Source organism: Zonotrichia leucophrys, chromosome 17, assembly GCF_028769735.1.
Source record: "Zonotrichia leucophrys gambelii isolate GWCS_2022_RI chromosome 17, RI_Zleu_2.0, whole genome shotgun sequence".
NCBI classification, from domain to species: Eukaryota; Metazoa; Chordata; class Aves; order Passeriformes; family Passerellidae; genus Zonotrichia; species Zonotrichia leucophrys.
The window spans coordinates 2618959-2644231 of record NC_088186.1 but is presented as its reverse complement, the minus strand read 5'-3'; the positions used below and the strand labels follow the sequence as shown (position 1 = coordinate 2644231).

General features: G+C 55.4%; 1 protein-coding gene across 2 annotated transcripts in view; it reads left to right on the top strand.

Annotated features, from left to right (window-relative positions):
- The window catches only part of NOTCH1 (notch receptor 1), a 43218-nt gene extending 19988 nt beyond the window's left edge, over window positions 1–23230 (top strand). Inside the window, exons 5-34 of one of the 2 annotated variants that reach the window (XM_064727523.1) lie at window positions 2776–2898; window positions 3035–3268; window positions 3355–3510; window positions 3619–3804; window positions 4217–4330; window positions 4957–5070; window positions 6058–6291; window positions 6646–6756; window positions 7422–7614; window positions 7865–8010; window positions 8545–8658; window positions 9490–9609; window positions 9841–9993; window positions 10384–10612; window positions 10737–10938; window positions 11041–11194; window positions 11423–11607; window positions 11779–11911; window positions 12356–12475; window positions 12576–12688; window positions 13169–13740; window positions 14441–14869; window positions 15659–15807; window positions 16442–16658; window positions 16970–17060; window positions 17270–17435; window positions 18123–18418; window positions 19113–19260; window positions 19372–19469; window positions 19893–23230. In XM_064727523.1, the coding sequence (XP_064583593.1) occupies window positions 2776–2898; window positions 3035–3268; window positions 3355–3510; window positions 3619–3804; window positions 4217–4330; window positions 4957–5070; window positions 6058–6291; window positions 6646–6756; window positions 7422–7614; window positions 7865–8010; window positions 8545–8658; window positions 9490–9609; window positions 9841–9993; window positions 10384–10612; window positions 10737–10938; window positions 11041–11194; window positions 11423–11607; window positions 11779–11911; window positions 12356–12475; window positions 12576–12688; window positions 13169–13740; window positions 14441–14869; window positions 15659–15807; window positions 16442–16658; window positions 16970–17060; window positions 17270–17435; window positions 18123–18418; window positions 19113–19260; window positions 19372–19469; window positions 19893–21365 (6773 nt within the window). In that variant the 3' untranslated portion in view covers window positions 21366–23230. Of the gene's footprint in view, window positions 1–2775; window positions 2899–3034; window positions 3269–3354; window positions 3511–3618; window positions 3805–4216; window positions 4331–4956; window positions 5071–6057; window positions 6292–6645; window positions 6757–7421; window positions 7615–7864; window positions 8011–8544; window positions 8659–9489; window positions 9610–9840; window positions 9994–10383; window positions 10613–10736; window positions 10939–11040; window positions 11195–11422; window positions 11608–11778; window positions 11912–12217; window positions 12476–12575; window positions 12689–13168; window positions 13741–14440; window positions 14870–15658; window positions 15808–16441; window positions 16659–16969; window positions 17061–17269; window positions 17436–18122; window positions 18419–19112; window positions 19261–19371; window positions 19470–19892 lie in introns of both variants that reach the window. The other variant, XM_064727522.1, reaches the window with a different exon arrangement.
- The last annotated feature ends 2043 nt before the right edge of the window (window positions 23231–25273 follow it).

The window sequence follows — 25273 nt, the reverse complement described above, 5'->3', positions numbered from 1 at the left end:
GGCAGGGCATGGGGCAGTCCACCCTAAATGAGTGGTGCCTGGATTTCCCATCTGGGAGAGGCAAAACCCTCTGGTTGTGCTTTAGGGAAGACATTGGGCAGCGATGCCCGAGGAGCAGAGTTCATCCGGGGGCTTTATATACTTTGTGCTTCACCAAAATAGCTCTTCCAAAGCAACTGTTTGAGCAGAGGCCCCTGTGCGGATGCTCATATTCCAGAATAAGAGTGCCTTTTTCCGCTTGAGCTCAATCCACTTCCAGACTGGAATAATTAGCCCGGAATGGCTATTTTGGAAAGTTTCCGAGTGCTAATGGAGCTGGGGAAGGAAGACCCTCTCTGTGCTCGCTGCTGCTCCCTCTGGCAAGCTCTGGAGCAGGATTGCAGCCTCTGGCATGGAGAGCTCCAGTGGAGGGGCCTGATGGGCACTGTCCTGGGAGCTCAGCGCCCTGGAAGGGATCTTGGCACCCTGGAAAGGAGCTTGGCACCCTGCAAACCCCAGAGAAGAGCAGCAGCTGTGAAAGGCCTCCCTGACCCCAGCAAGCCCTTTCACTTCTGCCCTCAGACAGTGGCTCTGCAGTGCAGTAAGGGCAGGGAGCAGAAGGGACTGAGCAGCTCCATGCTTCCCCTGTCCCTGGCTCAGCTGGAGAAATGAAACTGGAGTTTCAGCCCAGAGCCACGCTCAGACCAGGTTGTGTTTCCCGGGATAAGGGCTGTCCTCACCCCAGCCAGCCACACTGGCCAGCTGTGCAGATGTGGAGGGGATGCACCGCCCTGTCCCTGGGGAGGAAGCTGTGGGCAGCACTGTGGTGCCTGAGGAGCCTCTTGTGGCGTTGGTTTGATCCTCTGGTCACCCATGGCCCAGCAGTGGCCAGAGCAGGGTGAGGCTTGGGTGGTTTCTCTGCTCTGCATTGCTGGGCATTGCCATGGGGAGCTCCAGCTTCCCTCCCTGAGCTCCTGCCCCATCTCTGCTGGGGACGTGGCATCAGGGTGGGCATGGGGTCTCCCAGATGGCACAGACACCCACACCCAGCCTGGTTTGGGGCAGATGAGTGATCCCTGTGAGCTCTCTGGGGGATCTTGTCCTGATGTCTGACACAGGTTCAGGGGTTCCACCCCCTTCCCAAAGCTTTTGGCTGCAGTACCTCAGCAATCTCATCAACCATCCAGCACAGACAGGGCCCTGCAGGATCTGCTGCCTCACCCCCACCACAGCTCACCCAGGCTGGAGCAGAGCTCCTGTCCTTGGGGACGGGGAGGTGTGGGGCTGATGAGCCAGCAGTGCCAGGAAGGAAACCTTTCCTTCCAGAACGAGCGATGCTCCTTCTCCTTTGGGGCAGCTGGGAGCCCTGTCCCGCAGGGATGGGCAGAGGAGCTGCAGGAGGAGCTGTGCTGCCCTGCCCTGCCCTTCTGCTGACGAGGCACTTTCCCTGAGCACGGCAGGGTGAGGCACAGCCCGGGGCACAGCCCGGCGCTGTCACACCCAGCTGCGGCTCCGTGGGTGCTCCCAGGAGAGATTTGCATCCTGCAGGAGCTGCTTCACCTCCCGTGGGCTGGCACAGCCCCTGCCTCAGGTCCCTCAGCTGCTCCTCCATCACACACAATGCAGGAGCTGCAGGCAGCAGAGGGACAGGGGGCTGCTGCTCGTGATAAGGGGGTGATTGATATGCTGGTATGTGGCACAGCAAACGTGGAACAATGTCCCCTTTTCATTCCTGGAGAGGCCTGGCTGTACAGGGTTTCTGCAAGTTAAACTAATCTTGGCTGTTTTATCGTGCCATCGCTGCAGAATGTAACCCTGAGTTTAAAGTAATTGCCGTGCTAATTACTCATTTGGATGGTTGAAAATTAGTTAATCCTGGTATCTGGGGCATTGGGAGCTATGGCTGCTCAGACTCAGCCCCACTGCTTAAAAACGAGGTGCAGATCAATGTTATCTGCAATCATAAAAAGCTGTGGCTGCTCCCCGTGCGATGGAGATGGGGAGAGGAAAATGTGGAAAGAGTGAGGGGAAAGCTCCCAGCAGTGCCAGGGTCTGGGGTCCCACAGGGGATGAGCCTGGGCACCTGGTCCTTACCTGTGCAGGTGACCTGGGTGGGGAGCAGCCTGGTCTGGACCTGCAGAACACCCTGAGGAGTCTGAAGGAGCTGCAGATGGACACTGACACTGTGGGCTGGCATTGCCACCCCAAACCCCAAGCAGCTGGGTTGAGAGCTTTGAGGGTCATACAGTAAAAGCAGCTTTGAACACAAATGTCAGTCAGAGGTGGCTTGGCAGATGTCCTGAGGAGGGTCTGGCTGCTGTGCTCCTGCTGCAGAGGCTGGGGCTGGCAGGGTTTCCATGCTTTCAGCTGGAGGTGATAACAAACCCAAGCAGGAGGTGAGCTGGGATGGGCCCAGCACCCTGTGGGACGTTGGCTCGCCCTGGCAGGGATTGGATCCCCCTCAGGGGCAAGCGCTGCTGCTGAGGCTCTTTACAAGTGAAATGAAACACTGGTGATTCAGCACTGGGTGCCACAAGCCTTCGTGGGAGCAGCCCTGCTTCGTTCTGGCTTGTGTGGAGTCAGATCCTCCACTGCTCGGGGCAGTCTCCGGGGCTGGAGGCTCTGGCAGCAGAGGCAGAATGGGGATGAAGATCAAACCAGGCAGGTGCTTCAGAGCCACCTGGTGCACACTCAGCACCTGATAATGAACCTGCTGGAGGTGGGGGTGACAAGGGGCACAGTGGTGACACAGCCGGTGGGTGAGTTGGCATCATGGCAGGTGTCTCCTCTGCGCAGGGTTCACGGGTCAGAACTGTGAGGAGAACATCAACGACTGCCCAGGCAACAACTGCAAGAATGGGGGCACCTGCGTGGATGGCGTCAACACCTACAACTGCCAGTGCCCACCTGAGTGGACAGGTAATGCCAGGAACGGGGGTGGCACAGGGCTGGGCTGGGAGGACGGGGATGGTGGGCACCGTGTGGGCAGAGCTGTCCTGCTTCCCATCAGAAATGGTCAGTGCCAGCTCCAAGCAGGTGCCCTGTCCCCTGGCAGGTCAGTACTGCACTGAGGACGTGGACGAGTGCCAGCTGATGCCCAACGCCTGCCAGAACGGCGGCACCTGCCACAACAACCACGGCGGCTACAACTGCGTCTGCGTCAACGGCTGGACGGGCGAGGACTGCAGCGAGAACATCGACGACTGCGCCATGGCCGCCTGCTTCCACGGCGCCACCTGCCACGACCGCGTGGCCTCCTTCTACTGCGAGTGCCCCCACGGCCGCACAGGTCAGCCCTGTCCCCCTTGTCCCCTGCCCCGCATGTCCCCTGGCTCCTCGGTGCCCGCGGTCCTTGACGTGCCTTTGGGTGCCCAGGTTTGCTGTGCCACCTGGATGATGCCTGCATCAGCAACCCCTGCAACGAGGGCTCCAACTGTGACACCAACCCTGTCAATGGCAAAGCCATCTGCACGTGTCCTTCGGGGTACATGGGGCCAGCCTGCAACCAGGACGTGGATGAGTGCTCGCTGGGTGAGCTCACATGGGGGACAGCAGCGTGGTGTGAGGGTGGGAAGGAGTGTCCCCAGAGGGCTCTGGCACAGCCAGGAGCAGTCCTGAGAGTGTGCTTGTGTTTTACAGGAGCCAACCCGTGTGAGCACGCAGGAAAGTGCATCAACACTCAAGGGTCCTTCCAGTGCCAGTGTCTGCAGGGCTACTCAGGCCCTCGCTGTGAGATCGATGTCAATGAGTGCCTCTCCAACCCCTGCCAGAATGATGCCACCTGCCTGGACCAGATCGGGGAGTTCCAGTGCATCTGCATGCCCGGTGTGTGGGCAGCCCTGTGCAATCAGCCTTGGTGCTGGGGGTGGGCAGTGGGTGGGTTTTGAGTGCCCTGAGCTTCAGCTTGGTGCAGAGTTGGGTCAACATCTCCTGTGTGCCTGGGGACAGCACTGAAAACAAAGAGCTCAGTAAAGGTTGAGTGGTGGGGACACAAGGAGTGAGATTTGGGCACCATCAGCCCTACACTGACCTCCTCCTCTTGCCAACCTTGGCTTGGATTGAGCCAAAACCTGTTGATCCCAGGAGCAGCTTGTGCATCAAATCCCACCACGTGTAAAAGAGTCTCTGAGCTGCCTTTTAAAGACAGGGGATCCAGGTGTGCCCGGGTGTAACTCACCCACAGTGGGGCTGTGCCAGCCCCGTGCCAGGGTGCTGACAGTGCTGGGTCTCTCGGCAGGGTACGAGGGGGTTTACTGCGAGATCAACACGGACGAGTGCGCCAGCAGCCCCTGCCTGCACAACGGCAACTGCCTGGACAAGATCAACGAGTTCCACTGCGAGTGCCCCACTGGTACGGGCACCTTCCCACTGCCAGCTGCCATCCCACTGCCACCGTGGTGGGAACAAAGCCAGGATGCATCCTGGATCAAGCCAAGAACGGGCTCCTTAAATTTCATAGCCCTCTGAAATGGGGAGAGTGCAGCAAGCACCTCTTGGTGTTCGGAGGGAGCTTCTCCAATTGGGATGAGGGGCTGAGCCCCGTGCAGGCCATGCTGCTCCAGCTCCCGCCCATGGGAGAGGGGAAGGAGGATTAAACCCCACGGCTTTGCACTTGAAAAGGCCCCTCTTTGGGAAGGAGGGCTGGGGGCTGGGGGGGGCCGCACCAGCGGCTTTGAATGCGGTGTCAAAGTCACGGGGTGGAGCAGAGAATGGGGAGACGGTTAATCTGTGAAAGGAGGTTTTGAAGTTCAGAGACTTTGCTCCTCTAGAGATGTAAATAAGATGCTCTCAATGGTGGGTCGCAGCCCCGCATTCAGGGCCCCCAGCAGCCGTCCCCATGGAAACCCGGCGCCCCAGCCGGGATGCGGGGGGCCGGCGGGAGCAGGGAGGGGAGCCCGGCAGGGAGGGGAGGCTGACAGGAGGGGAGCCTGGCGGGTCCAGCCGTATGCAGGGATGTGATTTCTCCCTCCGTTCCAGGCTTCAACGGGCACCTGTGCCAGTTTGACATCGACGAGTGCGCCAGCACCCCCTGCAAGAACGGTGCCAAGTGTGTGGATGGCCCCAACACCTACAGCTGCGAGTGCACTGAAGGTGAGGGGGTGCTGGGGAGCTGTGGGGATCACCTGCCCTGTGATGTGCAATGAAACCACATTGGCAAATCATTTAGTGCCCACCTCTGCAAGCACCTGCTGTGGCAGGTGTCCCCGAGCCGTCCATCAGTGAGGCTGGTCCCTGCTGATGTGACAGCAGGGCAGGATGTCCCTTTCCCTGCTGTTGGCAGAACAAGTCGAGCTCTGGAGCCTGCTGGCTCTGGAGCCAGGTGTGTGGAGCCTGGCACTCCTTAGGTGTGGCCCCGCAGCAGCCGTCCCACCGTGCTCCCGCCCGCAGCGAGGGGGAAGGCAGGAAGGAAGGAATAAAGCTGCCTCTATGGGCATGCAAGGTGCAGGGCCGTTGGGGGCTGGCCGACCGAAACCCAAGGAGCAGTTGCACAAAATGATGACTTGAGCCCTGGTGGCAAACAGTGGCTCTTTTGTGGAGCAGCTCCCGCCAGAAATCTTCCAGCTGAATGGCCTCTAATTAGTGTCTTGCTAATGCCAAGCCCCGATGAAAAGCTGCTATGTGGGCTTGGCGGGGTCTAGTCAAAGCTGTACTTTGTCCTCGGCTCTCCACCCCCAAACCCGGCGGGGAGGGAGCTGGCCAGGAGAATAGGAGCTGCCGGGGGGGTTATTATTGGGGGGTGCTTGCAGCCAGCCCCCCCGTGCGTGCTGGGACGAGCGCGGGGCCCCGCTTGCAGCCCAGGCTGCTTTAATGCAGGGCATTGTGCACCCCGGGACAAAGCCCCCGGGCTGGGGGCTGAGCAGCCCCCCCACCAGCACATCGGGGTGTTCCCTGCCTGCACCCCACTCCCAGAGATCACAGTGGGGCAGGTAGAGGCACCCCAGTGTGCTAACTCACACCTGGAGAGCATGGGAAGGAGTGTCCCCCATCCGCACCCTGTGTCCCCCATCTGCACCCCATGTCCCCCATCCCTGTCCCGTGTCCCCCACCCTCACCCTGTGTCTCTCCTGCTGCTGGCAGGTTTTACAGGTGCTCACTGCGAGATCGACATCGATGAGTGTGACCCTGACCCGTGCCACTACGGCACCTGCAAGGACGGCATCGCCTCCTTCACCTGCCTCTGCCAGCCCGGCTACACCGGCCACCGCTGCGACATCAACATCAACGAGTGCCAGAGCCAGCCCTGCAAAAATGGGGGCACCTGCCAGGACAGGAACAACGCCTACAACTGCATCTGCCTCAAAGGGACCACAGGTGAGCAGGAGGGAACCCCTGCAGCTCCACATGGGTTGGCAGTGCCGGTGCAGCATCCCACTCCCGTCCTCTTCCTCGGGCAGGTTGGCCCTGGGCCACCACCAGCAGCCACCCTGGTGCCAGGGCTGGCCTGGGGCATCCCAGGTGAGGGCGAGTTCTCCCAGTTTGGTGCCCGGCTCAGGCAGGAACCGCGCCCCAGCCGGGAGCTGCCCGTGGCGGAGGCGCTTTGTTGTGGGGCGGCGGTGGCAGCTGGTGCCAGCTGGGTTCATTTCACTGCTTTGATGGGTCTGGGGACCTCCTAATGACACTCCTCTCCTCTTGGGGACCCCTTAACAACTCCCCTCTCCTTCCCAGGCCCCAACTGTGAGATCAACCTGGATGATTGTGCCAGCAACCCCTGTGACTACGGCAAGTGCATCGACAAGATCAATGGCTATGAGTGCACCTGTGAGCCAGGGTACACAGGTGAGAGCAGGGCCTCACACCCTGGGGATCTGCAGCTGCTGGTGCCTCACAAAACCAGGACAAGGGTGGAATAAGGAGGGGGGATGCTGCCATCCCGCTTGTAGGAGGTTTTACACCCTCCGGCGCTCCTGCTTGTTCAGGAGGGTGACCCCGGCTCAGTCCGAAATCAAAGGGGTGTCTGGTGCTGCGAATTCGACTCCTGCTGCGCCCACTCCCATGGGTATCAGGTTGCTGCCTTGTCCAACTGGTTTGTTTGATGGCTGCTGGAAATGGTGGAGGGCTTTGATGGGAGCAGCCCCCGCCGCTCCCCGCTCGCGCGGCCCCTTGTCCTCGGGCCCGCCGGGAGCTGAAATAAAGCCTGGCTTTGTCAGCCATGGCAGGTAGGGTTACAGGCTGAAACCTCCTCCCTGGTTACAGCCTGAAACCTCCTCCCTTCGGTGTTCCCTCCTGGGCCAGAGCAGCCTCTTCCCCGTCCCATTTAATGAAGGCAGGAGATGCAGGGTGTGAAGTCACCCTTTGTGCAGGGCAGCAGAGTGTGTCCTGAGATCCCAGCCTCCAGCAGACACTCCCTGGGTGGCTGGAGGGGGGAATGCCTGGTGGGTGCACTCCCCAGGCCGTGCTCTTCATGCTCATGGGGTAACTGCTCCTTGCTCCCCCTTTGCCAGGGCGCATGTGCAACATCAACATCGACGAGTGTGCCAGCAACCCCTGCCACAACGGGGGCACCTGCAAGGATGGCATCAATGGCTTCACCTGCCTCTGCCCCGAGGGCTTCCACGACCCCAAGTGCCTGTCTGAAGTGAACGAGTGCAACAGCAACCCCTGCATCCACGGGAAATGCCACGATGGATTGAATGGGTAGGCTGGAGGGTGCAGGGGCTGCTGGGGGGCTGCAGGGACCAAAGGGACCCCACAAAGTCAGGGTTAGAGGAGGGTGAGCATCTGTCCCCTGAGCTGGTGCTTGTCTATGCTCTGAGCCAGTTCCATGGGCTATTTCCCTGGAGGGACAGGATTTGCTGGATAAGTAATGGATGAGTAATTTGCTGGATAAGTAATTCCTGGAGGGCTGGGATGGACCAGCTCTTTATGCCCCAATTTTTCCCCAAAGCTACAAGTGTGACTGTGACCCTGGCTGGAGTGGGACAAACTGTGACATTAACAACAATGAGTGTGAATCCAACCCCTGCATGAACGGTGGCACCTGCAAGGACATGACCAGTGGCTACATCTGCACCTGCAGGGAGGGCTTCAGTGGTAAGTGGGGGGTTAGGTTGGATATTCCGAAAAATTTCTTCCTGGAAATGGTGGTCAGGCACTGGAGCAAGCTGCCCAGGGAAGTGGTGGAGTCATTATGATTGGAAGTGTTCAAAAGGGGTGTGGATGTGGAGCATGGTGATGCTGGTTAATGGTTGGACTTGGTGATCCTAGAGGGCTTTTCCAGCATTAACAGGTCTGTGATTCCATGATTCTAAGGGTGCAGCTAGGGATGCTGCCCTGTTCCCCCCACACTGAGGCCTGGTGGAAGCTGTGGGTGGGTGTTCCATGGTGTCAGGTGGACTGGTGGCTTCATTCTGGGCACAGTGGAGCCCCAGGTGTGGCTGGGAGCTGGGGCAGTGCAGCCCTCCTGGAGACCCTCAGCAGAGCTCAGGGCTGGCACTGAGCACAGCAGGCTCTCCCAGGGCAGTGGGTGTGCTGTTGTCATTGCCACCATGTCCCCACTGTGCCCTCAGCCCCCTGCCACCAGCACACCTCCATCACAGCCACTTCTGTCTGTTTTTCTCAACACAGGCCCCAACTGCCAGACCAATATCAACGAATGTGCCTCCAACCCCTGCCTGAACCAGGGCACGTGCATTGATGACGTTGCTGGCTACACCTGCAACTGCCTCCTGCCCTACACAGGTGAGGGGAGCACCCACCACAGCTCTGCTTTACATGGGACACCAAACTGGTCCCCAGCACATGCAGTGAGCTGGGACTGGGCATGAAGGCTTCCCTCACTCTGCCCTGCCAGCAGCCACAGCTCCACCTCTCCATGGTGCAGCCAGAGGAAATTTGCAGGAGCTTCCTCCCTTCCTCCTCTTCCTCCTCCTCCTCCTGGAGGGTGGCAGCAGCACCCAGGGGCTGCCCCAGTGACACTCCCCAGCCATGGTGCCCGTGCTGGAAGGGGCGATGCGAGGCCGAGGGGCCGGGGGGATTCTGCTGAGCCGATTCCTGTTTGCCGGCCCCGCGCTTCCGCCCGCCAGCCCTGCACAATCGCAGGAAGCCATGAGCTGTTTCCTGCCCTCTGCAGTGGCCATAGAAACCCCTGGGGGGGACAGGACTGGGCAGGCAGGGAGGGGAAGGCTCTGGAAAATAGCAAAGGCCAGTTCAGGAGATATTGGCTGACAGGGAAGATAAGGGTTCGGAGGGAACGTGTCCCTTGGCTGGACGTAAACAGGAAAAGCAGCGCAGAGGGAAGGGGGAGGGAGTGCAAGGGGGAAAAGACACCCCGAGCAGCACTTCCCTGCCAAAGGAAGTGTGCAGTGCTGTCATGCAGCCCACAGAGCCAGGGCATAAAAGTTTGTGGGGGTTCGGGGTCATGGGTGGCCTGGAATGGAGGAGACAGCCCCAGCTGGGGAAGTGCAGAGCCTTCCCCAGACTGGCAGCAGCCCAGGGCAGGGCACAGGGAGAGCAGGGTCTTGGGGCACGTGTCCTTTTGGAGGGTGTCAGCGGGTGCTTGTGCCTGTGCAGGAGCCACCTGTGAGGATGTGCTGGCCCCCTGTGCTGGCAGCCCCTGCAAGAACGGTGGTGAGTGCCAGGAGTCAGAGGACTACAAGAGCTTCTCCTGCAGCTGCCCCCCTGGCTGGCAAGGTATGGACATGGCCCTTTTGGGGGTTAGAATTCCCCCCTCCCCTCAGGGACCCAGGCCCTGGGGAGGGTCCTGACCTGCCCCATAGCTCAGCTGGGTGGATGGGACACAACCATTGCCTGCATCCCTTGGCTTCTGCCTTGGTGTGAGCGTTGCCCAGGATGTCATTGTCACCCTTGGGGCTTTCACCAGCACGCCCAGCCCACACAATCCCTGTCCTGCTGTGTCCCCAGGTCAGACCTGTGAGATTGACATCAATGAGTGTGTGAAGAGCCCCTGCAGGAATGGGGCCACGTGCCAGAACACCAACGGGAGCTACCGCTGCGCCTGCCGCACCGGCTTCTCCGGCCGCAACTGCGACACCGACATCGATGACTGCAAGCCCAGTAAGAGCAGGGGCTGCCCCCAGCCCAGCCTGGGCCTCATCACCCTTCCTGGGGCTGGGATTCTCCATGTATGGACCAGCTCTGGCTGCCACTGTGCTGTGAGCCCTGCTTGGCTTTTGGGCCACCTCAGGCATGTCCCTGTTGAGCTGTGTCGGTCCAAGGCAGGAGGAAGGAGGCTGGGGGACAGTGTGTGCCATGGGTTCTCCTTGTGCCCAGTCTCCTGGAGGGATTGGTGTGGCTTCTGCCCATTCCATGGGCTCAGTCCCATCCCATATCTCCACATGGCCAGGGGATGTGTGTGGGGACAGTGCTATGGGGCAGTTCCCAGGCTGGGCTGCAGCACCACAGCCGGACCCATCACATCTTCACGTGCACATCCCTCCTCTCCAGATCCATGCCACAATGGTGGCTCCTGCTCCGATGGCATTGGCACCTTCTTCTGTGAGTGCCTGGCTGGTTTCCGTGGGCCCAAGTGTGAGGAGGACATCAATGAGTGCGCCAGCAACCCCTGCAAGAACGGGGCCAACTGCACCGACTGCGTCAACAGCTACACCTGCACCTGCCCCTCCGGCTTCAGCGGCATCCACTGCGAGAACAACACCCCTGACTGCACAGAGAGGTACAGCCCTGGAGCTGGGACGTGGGGCTGAGGTGCCTGTGCTGCCCCACAGCTCTGGGTTGGTGTGGGGAGCCTTTGCATGGGGCACGACCAGCTGTGGCTCACTGGGTGTCTGTGTCCCCAGCTCCTGCTTCAACGGTGGCACATGTGTGGATGGCATCAACACCTTCACCTGTGTCTGCCTGCCCGGCTTCACGGGCAGCTACTGCGAGCACAACATCAACGAGTGTGACTCCAAGCCGTGCCTGAACGGGGGCACATGCCAGGACAGCTATGGCACCTACAAGTGCACCTGTCCCCAGGGCTACACCGGCCTCAACTGCCAGGTACAGAACCTGGGGTGGATGCTGCTGTGGGGATTTGGGGGTCACTGCAGTCTGCACTCCCTGCTGGGTCCTCACCCTCCTGCCTTGCTCTGCTCCCCCCAGAACCTGGTGCGTTGGTGTGACTCCTCGCCCTGCAAAAACGGAGGCAAGTGCTGGCAGACCAGCAACCTGTACCACTGTGAGTGCAACAGCGGCTGGACAGGGCTCTACTGCGACGTCCCCAGCGTGTCCTGCGAGGTGGCTGCTAAGCAGCAAGGTAAGGCCCTGCCCTGTGCACTGTCTCAGATGTCCCCTGTGCTGGGCACTGAGCAGGGATGTGCCCGGTTCTCTTGGTGGGGATCTTTGGGACAGCAATCTCAAGGATTGCTCTAGCAATGCACGCCCAAGGCTGTGATTCCCTGTGGGATGTGTGTGGCCAGGACATGGCCCTGTGGTGTGTGGGTGTCACCAAGGTCCCTGCATCTCACTCTGCTCTCCCTGGCAGGTATCGATGTGGCACACCTCTGCAGGAACTCGGGGCTCTGTGTTGACACGGGCAACACTCATTTCTGCCGCTGCCAAGCCGGCTACACCGGCAGCTACTGCGAGGAGCAGGTGGATGAATGCTCCCCCAACCCCTGCCAGAACGGAGCCACCTGCACAGATTACCTGGGAGGCTACTCCTGCGAGGTGGGTGCCTGGGGGGCAGGAATTCCCAGGGAAAAGCCTCAGTTACTGTTTTCTGCTGCCCTTGCATGATGCCCCTTTACCAAGTTGGAGATTTGGGTGCTGGCTATGCTCCTAGGGCTGTATGGGGATGGGAGGAACCTCTCTGATAGTTCCTCTCTTTCCTCCTTGCAGTGTGTGGCTGGTTATCATGGAATTAACTGCTCAGAGGAGATCAATGAATGCTTGTCCCACCCGTGCCAGAATGGAGGAACTTGCATCGATCTCATCAATACCTACAAATGCTCCTGCCCCAGAGGAACTCAAGGTAAATTAATTCCCCAGGCTGGGGCATTAGTGGGTTGAGTGCAGATATCCTTGGATTCTGCTCATTAGCTGCTGGGGCTGGCGGCAGCAAACGCAGCGGGCGAGGTTTGTGTTTGCTCGTGGGCTTAGCCATCAAGGCCACGGGCCTTGGCCACATGGTGCCATGTCCCTCCTGCCCCAGAGGTGGCTCAGGCTGCCACTGACGTGGTCAGGCTCAGCCCCTGGGCAGGGCAGGCTGACACAAGGGAGCAGCAGGCCCCCCGATACTGTTTGATGAGCTGTGTGGGTTGTTCCCCCCTCTCTCTAGGGGTGCACTGTGAGATCAATGTGGATGACTGCAGCCCTTTCTTTGATCCTGTCACCCTGGGGCCCAAGTGCTTTAACAATGGCAAGTGCAAGGATCGGGTAGGTGGCTACAGCTGCATCTGCCCCCCTGGCTTTGTAGGGGAGCGCTGCGAGGGAGATGTCAACGAGTGCCTGTCCAACCCCTGCGACGCCCGCGGCACCCAGAACTGCGTGCAGCGGGTCAACGACTACAAATGCGAGTGCAGACCTGGCTATGCAGGTGAGCCCTGCATCCCCTGTGCTCCCAGGGCCCAGCCTGCAGCCCCCAGCCCACCCAGGCATGCCTTCCTCTGCTCCTCACACGCTCCTCTCCCTCGCAGGCCGTCGCTGTGACACCGTGGTGGATGGCTGCAAGGGCAAGCCCTGCAGGAATGGGGGAACCTGTGCTGTTGCCAGCAACACTGGCCGTGGCTTCATCTGCAAGTGCCCCCCGGTAGGTGCCTGCTCCTCTCCAGGAGGAGGGAATGAGTGTGGGCATGAGGGGTGGTCAAGAGGCCAGTTTAGTCCCTGAGGCTTCCCCAGCTGGGATAGGCATGAATGGGAGGATGCTTTGCTGTTGGTGCATCCATAAATGTGCACCCTCCATGCTTGCAAGGATGCTGGAATTGAGTTAAGGAGAAGATGGCTCAGGCCTGAAGGTAGAACAGGTTGGAGTGTGATTTGTGTTATTTGCACCACACAAAGTGGGACAGGCAGCTATGGAGAAGAGCTCCCTTTATTTTGAGGGGATGCTCTAACAAGCTTTACATACAAGATTATTCCTGCCTATCACCAGTTTTAGAGGGTGGGTTTTAATTTCCCAGAACACACGTGTGTTAATGCTGGTTTTAGTTTCCCAGAACACACGTGTGTTAATGCTGCTCATAGCCCAGCATCAGTGGCTCTTACTCCCTCCTTGCTCTGCCCTCCCCAGGGATTCGTGGGCGCCACCTGCGAGAACGACTCCCGCACCTGCGGGAACCTGCACTGCCTGAACGGGGGCACCTGCATCTCCATCCACAAGAGCTCCAAGTGCATGTGCACGCCGGCCTTCACGGGCCCCGAGTGCCAGTACCCGGCCAGCAGCCCCTGCACCTCCAACCCCTGCTACAACGGCGGCACCTGCGAGTTCTCCAGCGACGCCTCCCCCTACTACCGCTGCAACTGCCCCGCCAACTTCAACGGCCTCAACTGCCACATCCTGGACTTCGACTTCCAGGGGGGCATCGGGCAGGACATCATCCCCCCCAAGATCGAGGAGAAGTGCGAGATCGCCGTGTGCGCGGGCTACGCCGGCAACAAGATCTGCGACGGGAAATGCAACAACCACGCGTGCGGCTGGGACGGGGGCGACTGCTCCCTCAACTTCAACGACCCCTGGAAGAACTGCTCCCAGTCCCTGCAGTGCTGGAAGTACTTCAACGATGGCAAGTGTGACTCTCAGTGCAATAATGCTGGCTGCCTCTACGATGGGTTTGACTGCCAGAAGTACGAGGGGCAGTGCAAGTAAGTGGCTTCTTTAAAACCTTCTTGTTTTGAAGCCCATCAGGGTCAGCATCTCTGGTTGTTCTGATTGTATCTGGTAAAGCTCCTAGACTCAGGGCTGCTGTTCATTCCCAACATTCTGTTCTGCTGCCTGTGTGGCTGCAGCTCAAGCAACCACATCTCCCTGTGGTCCTTCTGAGTTTACATCTACTTGGAAGCTCTCTGGGTTTGACTCATTGCAGATGGCTTCCCTGTCCTTTCTTGTATCACCCCACAGAAGTGATTTTCTCCAACTCACAGCAGTAACACAGTCAGTTTCAAGGCAGGGAGACCCCAGATGGAAAAGCAGCCAGGAAACATGATGATGTTAACATCCAAGCATTTCCCAAACATTGTCTTTGGCAACAGCAGGAACTTAGTCCCAGATTCCTGGACCAACTGTGGTCTTAGTAACTATTCTGTGTCCCCATGCCTTCTCTGAGTCACAGCAATTTTTCCCTTTTTCTTTTATAATTTAACAGCTGCTCTCTCTCACCTGCAGCAGTGAGTGCTTCACAGTGCTGCATGACACAGCTGCTTTCTGTGTAAACTGGTTTGGTGTCTGTCAGGGTGAAGAACATTTATACAAAAGAGAGACCACCACTGCTTTTCTCAGCAGACAGGTGTGATTTGCACTGCTTGGTCTAATTCTTTCTTCTGCCTTGCTCCTTCCTCCACCCAGCCCTCTGTATGACCAGTACTGCAAAGATCACTTCTCGGATGGGCACTGCGACCAGGGCTGCAACAATTTTGAGTGCGAGTGGGATGGTCTGGACTGTGCAAACAACATGCCAGAGAAGCTGGCAGATGGCACGCTGGTGGTGGTGGTCCTCATCACCCCCGAGAACCTGAAGAACAACTCCTTCAACTTCCTGAGGGAGCTGAGCCGCGTGCTGCACACCAACGTGGTCTTCAAGAAGAACGCCAAGGGGGAGTACATGATCTTCCCATACTATGGCAACGAGGAGGAGCTGAAAAAACATTACATCAAGAGGTCCACAGAGGACTGGTCAGATATGTCCAGTGCTGTCATCAACAAAGTGAAGAGCAGCCTCTACTCCAGGGCTGGCAGGAGGCAGAAGAGGGAGCTCGATCAGATGGACATCAGAGGGTAAGAGGGTTCCATTTTCTCTGAGCAGCACTCTGAGTGTGTGCTCTGTGTTGGTAATAGTAACACACCAGGAAGGGAAGGATGTAGGCCAGATAATTGTATTTAGATGTTGCTCTCTGTGTGAACAGAAACCGGATTTTGCTCTCATGTGGGAAAATGGAGAGATCATTCAGGAGTCCCTGATACAAGGCTGCCTGACTCTCACGATTGAAGGAGTCCTGGGCATTGTTGGGAGCCAGGGCTGGGCTGGGTGGGACCTGGAAGCAGAGGTTGGCCTGACCGACTGTCTGACTTCAGGAAGTCATTAAGTTAAGCCTCATTTTCTCCCTGGGAAATGCTTTCTAGAGCTTTGTTGTAAAACTCAATTACTGCAATCTGTGTTTGGAGATCTTTGGTGTAAACATACACATCTAACCTGCTCCGTCTCCGTGGACTCAATCAAAAGCCCCTGAAAGCAAAGGAGTTAGAGCAGGGAAACTGATATGAGAACATCTGAAGGCTCCCAAACAGCATTATTTAAGATACTGTAGTGTCTGGGTAATTATAAAACATTGTGAAGCAGAGACTCCCTTCCATTCCTGTAGATAAAGAGCTGGATTTTACAGCATTCACTGAGGCAACAGACCATGAGTGTGAGCTGCAGGCTTTGGACCATAGGAGAGCAAGGAGATGGGTTCCCACCTCCTAATTCCCACTGATGGGGGTTAAAGAGGGAAGGGAGACAGGGCTTGGCCGTGTCCTCAGTGTGGTCATCTCTCCCTGTTCCTTATTGACTCTTCTCTCTCACAGATCCATTGTCTACTTGGAAATTGATAACCGCCAGTGCATCCAGTCATCTTCCCAGTGCTTCCAGAGTGCCACTGATGTGGCAGCCTTCCTGGGAGCCTTGGCCTCCCTTGGCAACCTCAACATCCCCTACAAAATAGAAGCTGTCAAAAGTAAGTACAGCTGGTCACTTGAGGAGGAGAGACAGACAAAACTTTCCAGCCTTCCCCAAGTTTAGTTATCTGTCAATTGGCTGCACTTGAGCACAGTCTGGTTTTAATAACCTCACATATATTTTTTTTTTCCTTTAAGTCTTTGCTTTAAAAAAATTGCAAGCCCACTTTATTATTTTTGCTTATTCCAGGTTTTATTTCAAAATCATTATCACTCTAAAAGTTATTAAAAAAAAGAAAAGAAAAAGAAAACCCAAGCAGCTCCAATCAATCAGTGACATGCAAGGAGTTGAAGTTTGTATCTTGAAAATCCCCCCTAAATCCTTTTGTCTTAACAGCTCAATGCAAGCGCAATGATTTGAAGTTTGCTAATCCTTTTCCTTAAAGGAGAAAAAAGTGAAGCTGTCTCCTGGTGCTGGCTGCCTTGTGCAGCCGAGAATTTGCCGATAGTTTGCAATTCTGATTAATAGCGTATAAAATGACCTTATTTTGAGGGGGGGGGGGGGGGGGGGCGCTGATTTAGATCAGACTTAGGTACCTCTATTAACAAATTTTCCTTCATTTCCACTCTGTCCCCGGTTTGCTATGCAGCTTAATGTCTCAGCATCTCTCTGTGTGCCCCCGTGTTGTGCAGGTGAGACGGCGGAGCCCACGAAGAACTCGCAGCTGTATCCCATGTACGTGGTGCTGGCCGCGCTGGTCCTGCTGGCCTTCATCGGGCTGGGCGTGCTGGTGAACCGCAAGCGCCGCAGGGAGCATGGGCAGCTCTGGTTCCCAGAGGGCTTCAAAGTGACAGAGTCCAGCAAGAAGAAGCGTCGGGAGCCCCTCGGGGAGGATTCTGTTGGGCTGAAGTGAGTAATTTGCTTGCTGAGCTGATGGGAACGGCGCAGCAGGGCTGGGAGAGCCTGCTGGAGTTCTGTGTGTTGTGGTGGTGTGGCAGGGAGGAGAAGAATCAGGGGGGCTTAAAGTTCTGCATGGGGGAAAAAGCAATGTTCTGTATGGTTCATGCTATGTAATCTTTTTGCGCTTGATAAAAAATGAAATGCAGCCGGAGGGGAAGCTCCTGGAAATTGGTTGATTCTCCTTTCAGTTTGTGCCTGTACAAACGTCACAAACAGTTCCTGCAGAGGAGATAACTTTTTCTGTGGTTTTATTTTTTAAGACCCCTCAAAAATGCTTCGGATGGCACGCTGATGGATGACAACCAGAATGAGTGGGGTGATGAGGAGACCTTGGACACCAAGAAGTTCAGGGTAAGCCCTCTGCCACGTTCCCTGTGTGTGCTGCAGGATTTGTCACAAAAGGAGCAGAGGGACCCTCAGGGCCCCTCCTTGCTGCTCTCAGCTCCTTTGCAAACCTGCCTGTGACAAACACACACCTTGGAGCCTCGCAGAGCTTCCCAGGCTGGAGCTCAGCCCAGGTGCTTTCCTGGGGGCTCACTCCCTGCTGTTTTTTCCCTCAGTACGAGGAGCAGGCGATGCTGCCGGACACGGATGACCAGACGGATCACCGGCAGTGGACACAGCAGCACCTGGACGCCGCTGACCTGCGCATCTCCTCCATGGCCCCCACGCCTCCACAGGGGGAAATCGATGCTGACTGCATGGATGTCAACGTCAGAGGGCCGGGTAAGGACCCGTTGCACTTCTGCACTGGCTGGCAGCTGATGTGGAACCCTCCCTGAGCCCCTGCAGAGAGAGGAGCAGCCCCACAGCCCTCCCTGTCCCTTGCTGGTGCAGAGTCACTGCTACAAGCTCTGCCCCACAGGGTTGCTGTTGTGTGTGATTTAGAGAGAGACCCTGTCACGTTTTGCTTTCCATGAGAGCTCTTTTGTTCAGTGACTGAGGTGGAAATTACAGAAGTACCTATTAAATCACCCAGGTTATCTCTCTGCTGCTCCTATATTCTTCTCCTCCCACCCAACTTGTATGTTTTACAGCCTTCCTTTAAGGTTTTTCACAATGGTTAATAGCTTTTTAAATTCCTGCAAACACTTGGTCTTCCCCATGTCTGTGAAACTGTCCTCTGAAATAATGAAGGTATTTTCCATATTCTGTTTGCTTTGAGCAGCCTTCCTTACAAACTGCACCTTACATGGAGCAGATGAAATAGGAAAAGCAGTGAGATACCACTAAGGAATTTCAGATCCATATCAGAGGAAGCATATTCCTGTTTGATGTTCAGAACTAGTCAGGAACTCAGTCTCGGTGCACCCAGGAGAATAAGCATCTATCTCAGGCAGAGCATCTGCCAGAGCCCTATTGCATTACAAGTGTAAAAATCCTTTTTCATCCTGAGCCCCCCTGTGCTTTCAGATGGCTTCACCCCGCTGATGATCGCCTCGTGCAGCGGCGGAGGGCTGGAGACCGGCAACAGCGAGGAGGAGGACGACGCTCCCGCCGTCATCTCCGACTTCATCTACCAGGGGGCCAGCCTGCACAACCAGACCGACCGCACGGGCGAGACCGCGCTGCACCTGGCCGCCAGGTACTCGCGCTCGGACGCTGCCAAGCGCCTGCTGGAGGCCAGCGCCGACGCCAACATCCAGGACAACATGGGCCGCACGCCGCTGCACGCCGCCGTCTCTGCCGATGCACAGGGAGTCTTCCAGGTGAGCTGTGATTAAAAAAAAAAAAAACCAATTTTTTTTGGAGGTCTTTTGGGGGAAATCGTGGTGCTGCGTGAAGGGTTTTATCACAGGGTGTCCTGCTCACCTGGGCAAGGTGTGGGGTGACAGTATTAAAAATTGAAGCCCCTGTTGTCTTGGGGTGTAGCCCCGCATTTCTCTTCACAGAGAAAAGCAAGGCACAGTTCCTCCCAAGAATATTCTTATCTCATTTGCTGTGGCTGTGTTTGTGCAAAAGTAGAATGCAATATGGAGATTGTTTGCCCAAAGTCATGGTGTTTTGTCTCCTCGGCCTATCAGGGCCAGGTGTGTGTGTGTGTCAGGGCTGTGGGCTGACTGCCCTGAGATTCTGTGCAGTGTGTGCAGGGTTGAGTGCTTGGCACATTCAGTTTAGATGTAGTGTAATATAGATGTAATATAGTATAGAATAAATAGTATAATAAAGTAATATATTAGCCTTCTGATAAGATGGAGTCCTCCTCACCATTCCTCCTTCACCGGGGCCTTCTCAGCACTGCTATATTGGGAACAGCAAAGCAGCAACCCCACAGCATTAGCCCTGGACTGGGAGCAGAACTGGAGAGATGAACCTTTGGAAAGGGCACTGCAGGTGCTGAGATACCTGGGGTGCCCTGCTGTCTGCCCCCCTAACGTTTGTGTTCCCTCTGCTTTGTGGCAGATCCTGATTAGGAACAGGGCGACAGACCTGGATGCCCGGATGCATGACGGGACCACTCCCCTGATCCTGGCTGCTCGTTTGGCTGTGGAGGGGATGCTGGATGACCTCATCAACTGCCACGCCGACGTCAACGCCGTGGATGATTTAGGTACTGAGGCAGCTAAAACACCAGTTCACCTAGACATGGGACAAAAGGGCTGCTTGCTCTTCATCTCAGCACTCTCTAATGTGTGTTGTATTTTGTGGTTTTCCTCTCCAGGCAAGTCAGCCCTGCACTGGGCAGCTGCTGTGAATAATGTGGAAGCTGCAATGGTGCTCCTGAAGAATGGTGCCAATAAGGACATGCAGAATAATAAGGTAGGATCTCCTAGGCTGATATATGAGAGTGAAGGACCATTTGGGGAGTCTGTTAAAGAGTAATTTCTGGCTAAAATACCAATGTCTGGCACTGAGACTCTGATTTGGTTGTTCTGCTGTGAATGAAACTGGATTCAGCTCAAAGGAGCACTGTGGGATTTGGTTGTAGAGGTGATGTTGAGGGGCCATGCAGTGCCTGGTGAGCAGCAGTGTCTTTGTGGCCACCTCCAGCATGTTCTGGGTCACTCATAGGATTCCTGGTTTGATACAAGGACATGGCTCAGCAGGGTAGGAAAAAGAAGGAGCAAACCCTTACCAGAGGAGAGGTGGTGGCCACCCAACGACATGGGTGTGGAGCTCAGGGCAGCGCTAGCCAGGAGAATCTGTGAACTCAACCCTAACCAAACCTTGCTGGCTTTGCAGGAGGAGACCCCACTGTTCCTGGCAGCCAGAGAAGGCAGCTACGAGACCGCCAAGGTCCTGCTGGACCACTTTGCCAACCGGGACATCACGGACCACATGGACCGGCTGCCGCGGGACATCGCGCAGGAGCGCATGCACCACGACATCGTGCGCCTGCTGGACGAGTACAACCTGGTGCGCAGCCCCACGCTGCACAACGGGCCCCTGGGGGCGCCCACCCTGTCCCCCCCGCTCTGCTCCCCCAGCAGCTACATCGGCAACCTCAAACCCGCCGTGCAGGGCAAGAAGGCCAGGAAGCCGAGCACCAAGGGGCTGAGCTGCAACGGCAAGGACGCCAAAGACCTCAAAGCGCGGAGGAAAAAGTCGCAGGATGGGAAAGGGTGTCTGCTCGACAACTCCGGGGTGCTGTCGCCCGTGGATTCCCTGGAGTCGCCGCACGGGTACCTCTCGGACGTGGCCTCTCCCCCATTGATGACCTCTCCGTTCCAGCAGTCCCCTTCCATGCCTCTGAACCACCTGCCGGGCATGCCCGACGCCCACCTGAGCATCAACCACCTCAACATGGCGGGCAAGCAGGATATGGCCATGGGCAGCTCCAGCAGGATGGGCTTCGACTCGGTGCCACCGCGCCTGTCCCACCTGCCGGTGTCCAGCCCCAGCACGGCCATGAGCAGCGCCCCCATGAGCTTCTCGGTGGGCAGCGGGGCCAGCCTGAACGGGCAGTGTGACTGGCTCACCCGGCTGCAGAACGGCATGGTGCAGAGCCAGTACAACCCCCTGAGAGGCAACCTGCAGCCCGGGGCTCACCAGCAGCCCCAAAACCTGCAGCAGCACGGCATGATGACCTCGCTGCACAACGGGCTGCCCACCACCAGCTTGTCGCAGATGATGAGCTACCAGGCCATGCCCAACACCCGCCTGGCGTCCCAGCCCCACCTGATGCAGAGCCAGCAGCTGCAGCAGATGCAGCAGCAGCAGCAGCAGCAGCTCCAGCAGCCCAACCTGCAGCCCCCGCAGCAGCAGCAGCCCCAGCAGCCCCAGCAGGCGCCGCAGCAGCCGCAGCAGCACCACAACCCCAGCGGCTCCAACCTGGGCCAGAATTTCCTCGGTACCGAGCTGAGCCAGCCCGAGCTGCAGCCGGTGAGCGGCGGCGCCATGGCCGTGCACACCATCCTGCCGCAGGATTCCCAGCTGCTGCCCACCTCGCTGCCCTCCTCCCTGGCCCAGCCCATGACCAGCACGCAGTTCCTCACCCCTCCTTCCCAGCACAGCTATTCCTCCCCCTTGGACAACACCCCCAGCCACCAGCTGCAGGTGCCCGACCACCCTTTCCTGACGCCGTCGCCGGAGTCTCCGGACCAGTGGTCCAGCTCCTCTCCGCACTCCAACGTGTCCGACTGGTCCGAGGGCATCTCCAGCCCTCCCACGAGTATGCAGTCACAGATGGGACACATCCCCGAGGCCTTCAAGTGAAAACAAAAATTTAAAAAAAAAGGTGTTTTAGAGACGCTCGCTGCGAGCCAGAAGCTCAAGGGAGATTTTTCTCTTTTTTTTAAAAGGACGCATCGGATGCTTTTATTAAAGGATCCTTTTTAAATATGTTTTTATAAAAAAGGAAAAAAAAAGACAAGAAAAAGACAAATTAATTCCTTTTTTTTTTTTTAGTATTTATTTATGTACTTTTTATTTTACATGAGAACACTGCCTTTTTATTTATATGTTCTATTGTTAAGAACTCAGTGTGGAACACCAGTTGTGTTTCGAGAAATCAACAAATTAGGTTTTTATAGGATGTTCTCTTTTGTTTGGGGGGGTTCATTATGTTTGATTTGAGAGGAAATGTTTATGTAAAGCTATAAGCAACGATTTGTGATTCTGAAATGCCATTAATTTATTTTTTTCTCTTTCAACTCAGAGAGAGAGGTGAGAAAGAAGAGGGGAAGGAAAAATTGACTAAGTACCACTCCTTAAGGGGAAAAAAATTAAGTGTGGACAAATTTTTTAAATGTACTTTAAAATGTTTCCTTTGCAATTATATGAGAGGACATTTTATGGTACCAGTCATGAATCTTTGTTTAAATTTCAGTATTATATAGTTGTACATTTGCCTTGATAATAGAAATTTTTGTTCTCTCTTGTTTTTATATATATAAAAATATATATATTTAAATGATTTTTATGATCTAAAAAAAAAAGAAAAAGAAAATCAGGATTATAGACCTGTAAGAACGGTTTCTAAGCTAAAAAAAACCCTACAAAACATGAATACTGTCCCCCATCAAAAAGAAATGTATTTACCAAACTTCCAAGAGAGCAAGCCCATAACTATGGAGTATATACACAAAAGAGACTTAATTTTACTTTGAATATCTTTACTGATTTTTCGTTTTTGTTTTCGCGTTCGAGTAACCGTTTTGAGAAATAAATGCCAATATAAACTTTGTAAACCACATCCTTATTTTAAGGATGGCCTGCCTATTTTTTTAGAAGAGGGAGTGTCTGGCAGTGCAGACGCCCAGAGTGAGATTACAAAGCATTATCACGCTGCCACCCCCACGTGCCCCTCTGGCAGAGCCCTCACTGGGTGCCCAGTGGGATGTGCTGCTGGTTTTGGGTGGGAGGCTGGACTGGCCAAACTGGAGGGCGAGGGGCCAGCACAGCTGTGCTGTGAGACGTTGACATTTTGTTCTGTGACGTTAGCCTGGAGTGATGCATCTTTTTTTATATTGATGTGCACTCTTTCTGTGTATCATGTAAAATATAGTATAAGCCTGTGGCAGATTTAATGTTTGTAAATATGGGGGGTTTTTTTTGGTTTGGGGTTTTTTTTTTTGGTTTTTTTTTTTAAGAAAAGGTGGATTTTGTTTCAAAAATCTAAATGAGCAAGTCTTAAATATATCATAAATATATCACCTTATAGAGGTGTTGGAATATCACTCACTCGGGTGCAAAAGCAAGCAGACACCCTCAGACTAGATAATGTGTATGGGACAGGCAGATAGAGAGCAGTTAATCAAGAAAACCTGAGAAAAGGGTTCCTTTTCCTCATTCCTTTCTATTAGAACACCAAATAAAATGGATATTTCTCAAGGCACAGTGCCTTGCTGAGCACTCATCTTAGTTAACATTTCAGACCATTGTTATTGTGACACGCCTAATATGAGTGATAAAAACATCACGTGGTGTTGAATCTTCCTATGTTTTATAAACTAGAGTGTAGTTTAAGAAAAGATATCTTCTGTAATAAAGTTATCTACATGCAAAGTTGTAGTTTGCAAAAATGATGTATTTTTTTTGGTTAACTGATTTGCAATAAATGATGCTTCTGGGCATCTAGATTTTACTAAAACTGGAACTTGGTGCTTTTGTTATGGGTCAGTTGAATTCTGGATTTGACACTTTATTTTCAGAGCTTCTCCCTTGCACAGAGGGCTGGAACTTCCTCAACATTTTCTTCTCTGTGTAAAAACTTAGGGAAGAGCTTTGGACAATGAAGATTTCTCTTTAATTTCTGCTAAACTCTCACTGACCTGAGACACCTGAGCAAGGCAGGAGGGGCTCTGCCCAGGTGCCTTTTTGTCTGCTGTGGGTGCTCTGATACCCTCAGGCCATCGGGTCAAGATCTAAAAGGGGAAACATGGAAAATTTGTTTTAAAGAATGTCCCTCATGCATCTTCAAAAAAGCCAGGAACAGCAGCACCAGAGGGAGTTTTACTTGTGCCACCCAGAAATGTTTGCTGTCCTTGCTGTGCTCAAGATTTTTAAGGTAATTTAATTTCATTTAATTTCATTTCATTTCATTCTTTCTCTACCCCACAGGGGCTCTGCAGTGCAGATGCAGCTGCAAAGTCCCCAAATAACTGGATATAAATAGCAGGGCCACTGACCTCCTCCCAAATCCCATAAGCCTGGAATGCTGGTATTTTCCACTCCGTGGCTGGGCAGGGAGAGGGTTTGTGTGTGCAGGGGCCTGGTGTCCAGCCCCGGACACATCCAGGGCCACCACACACCTGCTGTCCAGCTGGTCAGCTCCTGCTGCTGTGACAGTGGCATTCACGTGCCACCCTCAGCACTGAAATGCACCTTCAGAGCTCAGGGGGGTGACGTTGCAGGAAAGGGAGCCCCAAACTCCATGGAAAGGGAGAACAAACCCTCTTCCCTCTGCAGAATGTGTTAACAACGAGGATCTCAGCAGCCAGAGGGACATCCTGGAGGGAGCTGGGCTTCCCAGGATGTGTCACCCCCTGCCTGTGGCTGCATCCCATCTGGAACGCTCAAAATGGGGTTTGTCTGCCTGCAGAGGGACTCACACGGGAGCTGCTCAGGAATCCCAGCCAGCCCAGGCTTCTCCCACATCCCAGAACCAGCCCAGCATGGTCCCAGTGCTGCCACGGGGCTGGGATGGGCTCACCCCAAATTCCTATCCCAAAACCCATCCTAGAACCAGCCCAAGCACAGCCCCAGTGCTGCCATGGGGCTGGAACAAGCTCATCCCAAAATCCCATCCCAAATTTCCCCATCCCAAATCCCATCCCAAAATCCCATTCCAGAACCAGCCCAGCACAGCACTGGGACAAGTTCATCCCAAAATCCCATCCCAAATTCCCATCCCAGAACCAGCCCAGCACAGCTCCAGTGCTGCTGTGGGGCTGGGACAGGCTCATCCCAAAATCCTATCCCAAATTCCCATCCTAAATCTCATCCCAGCACAGCGCCAGGGCTGTCATGGAGCTGGGACAGGCTCATCCCAGATTCCCATCCCAAATTCCCATCCCAGCACAGCCCCAGTGCTGCCACGGGGATGGGACAGGCTCATCCCAAAATCCCATCCCAAATTCCCATCCCAAATCTCATCCCAAAATCCCATCCCAGAACCAGCCCAGCACAGCACTGGGACAGGCTCACCCCAAATTCCTATCCCAAATTCCCATCCCAGAACCAGCCCAAGCACAGCCCCAGTGCTGCCACGGGGCTGGGACAGGCTCATCCCAAAATCCCATCCCAAATTTCCCAATCCCAAATCCCATCCCAGCACAGCGCCAGGGCTGTCATGGAGCTGGGACAGGCTCATCCCAGATTCCCATCCCAAATCCCAGCACAGCACAGCCCCAGTGCTGCCATGGGGTGGGGACAGGCTCATCCCAAAATCCTATCCCAAATTCCCATCCCAAATCTCATCCCAAAATCCCATCCCAGAACCAGCCCAGCACAGCACTGGGACAGGCTCATCCCAAAATCCCATCCCAGCACAGCCCCAGTGCTGCCATGGGGCTGGAACAAGCTCATCCCAAAATCCCATCCCAAATTTCCCCATCCCAAATCCCATCCCAGCATGTCCCCAGTGCTGCCATGGGGTTGGGACAGGCTCATCCCAAAGGGAG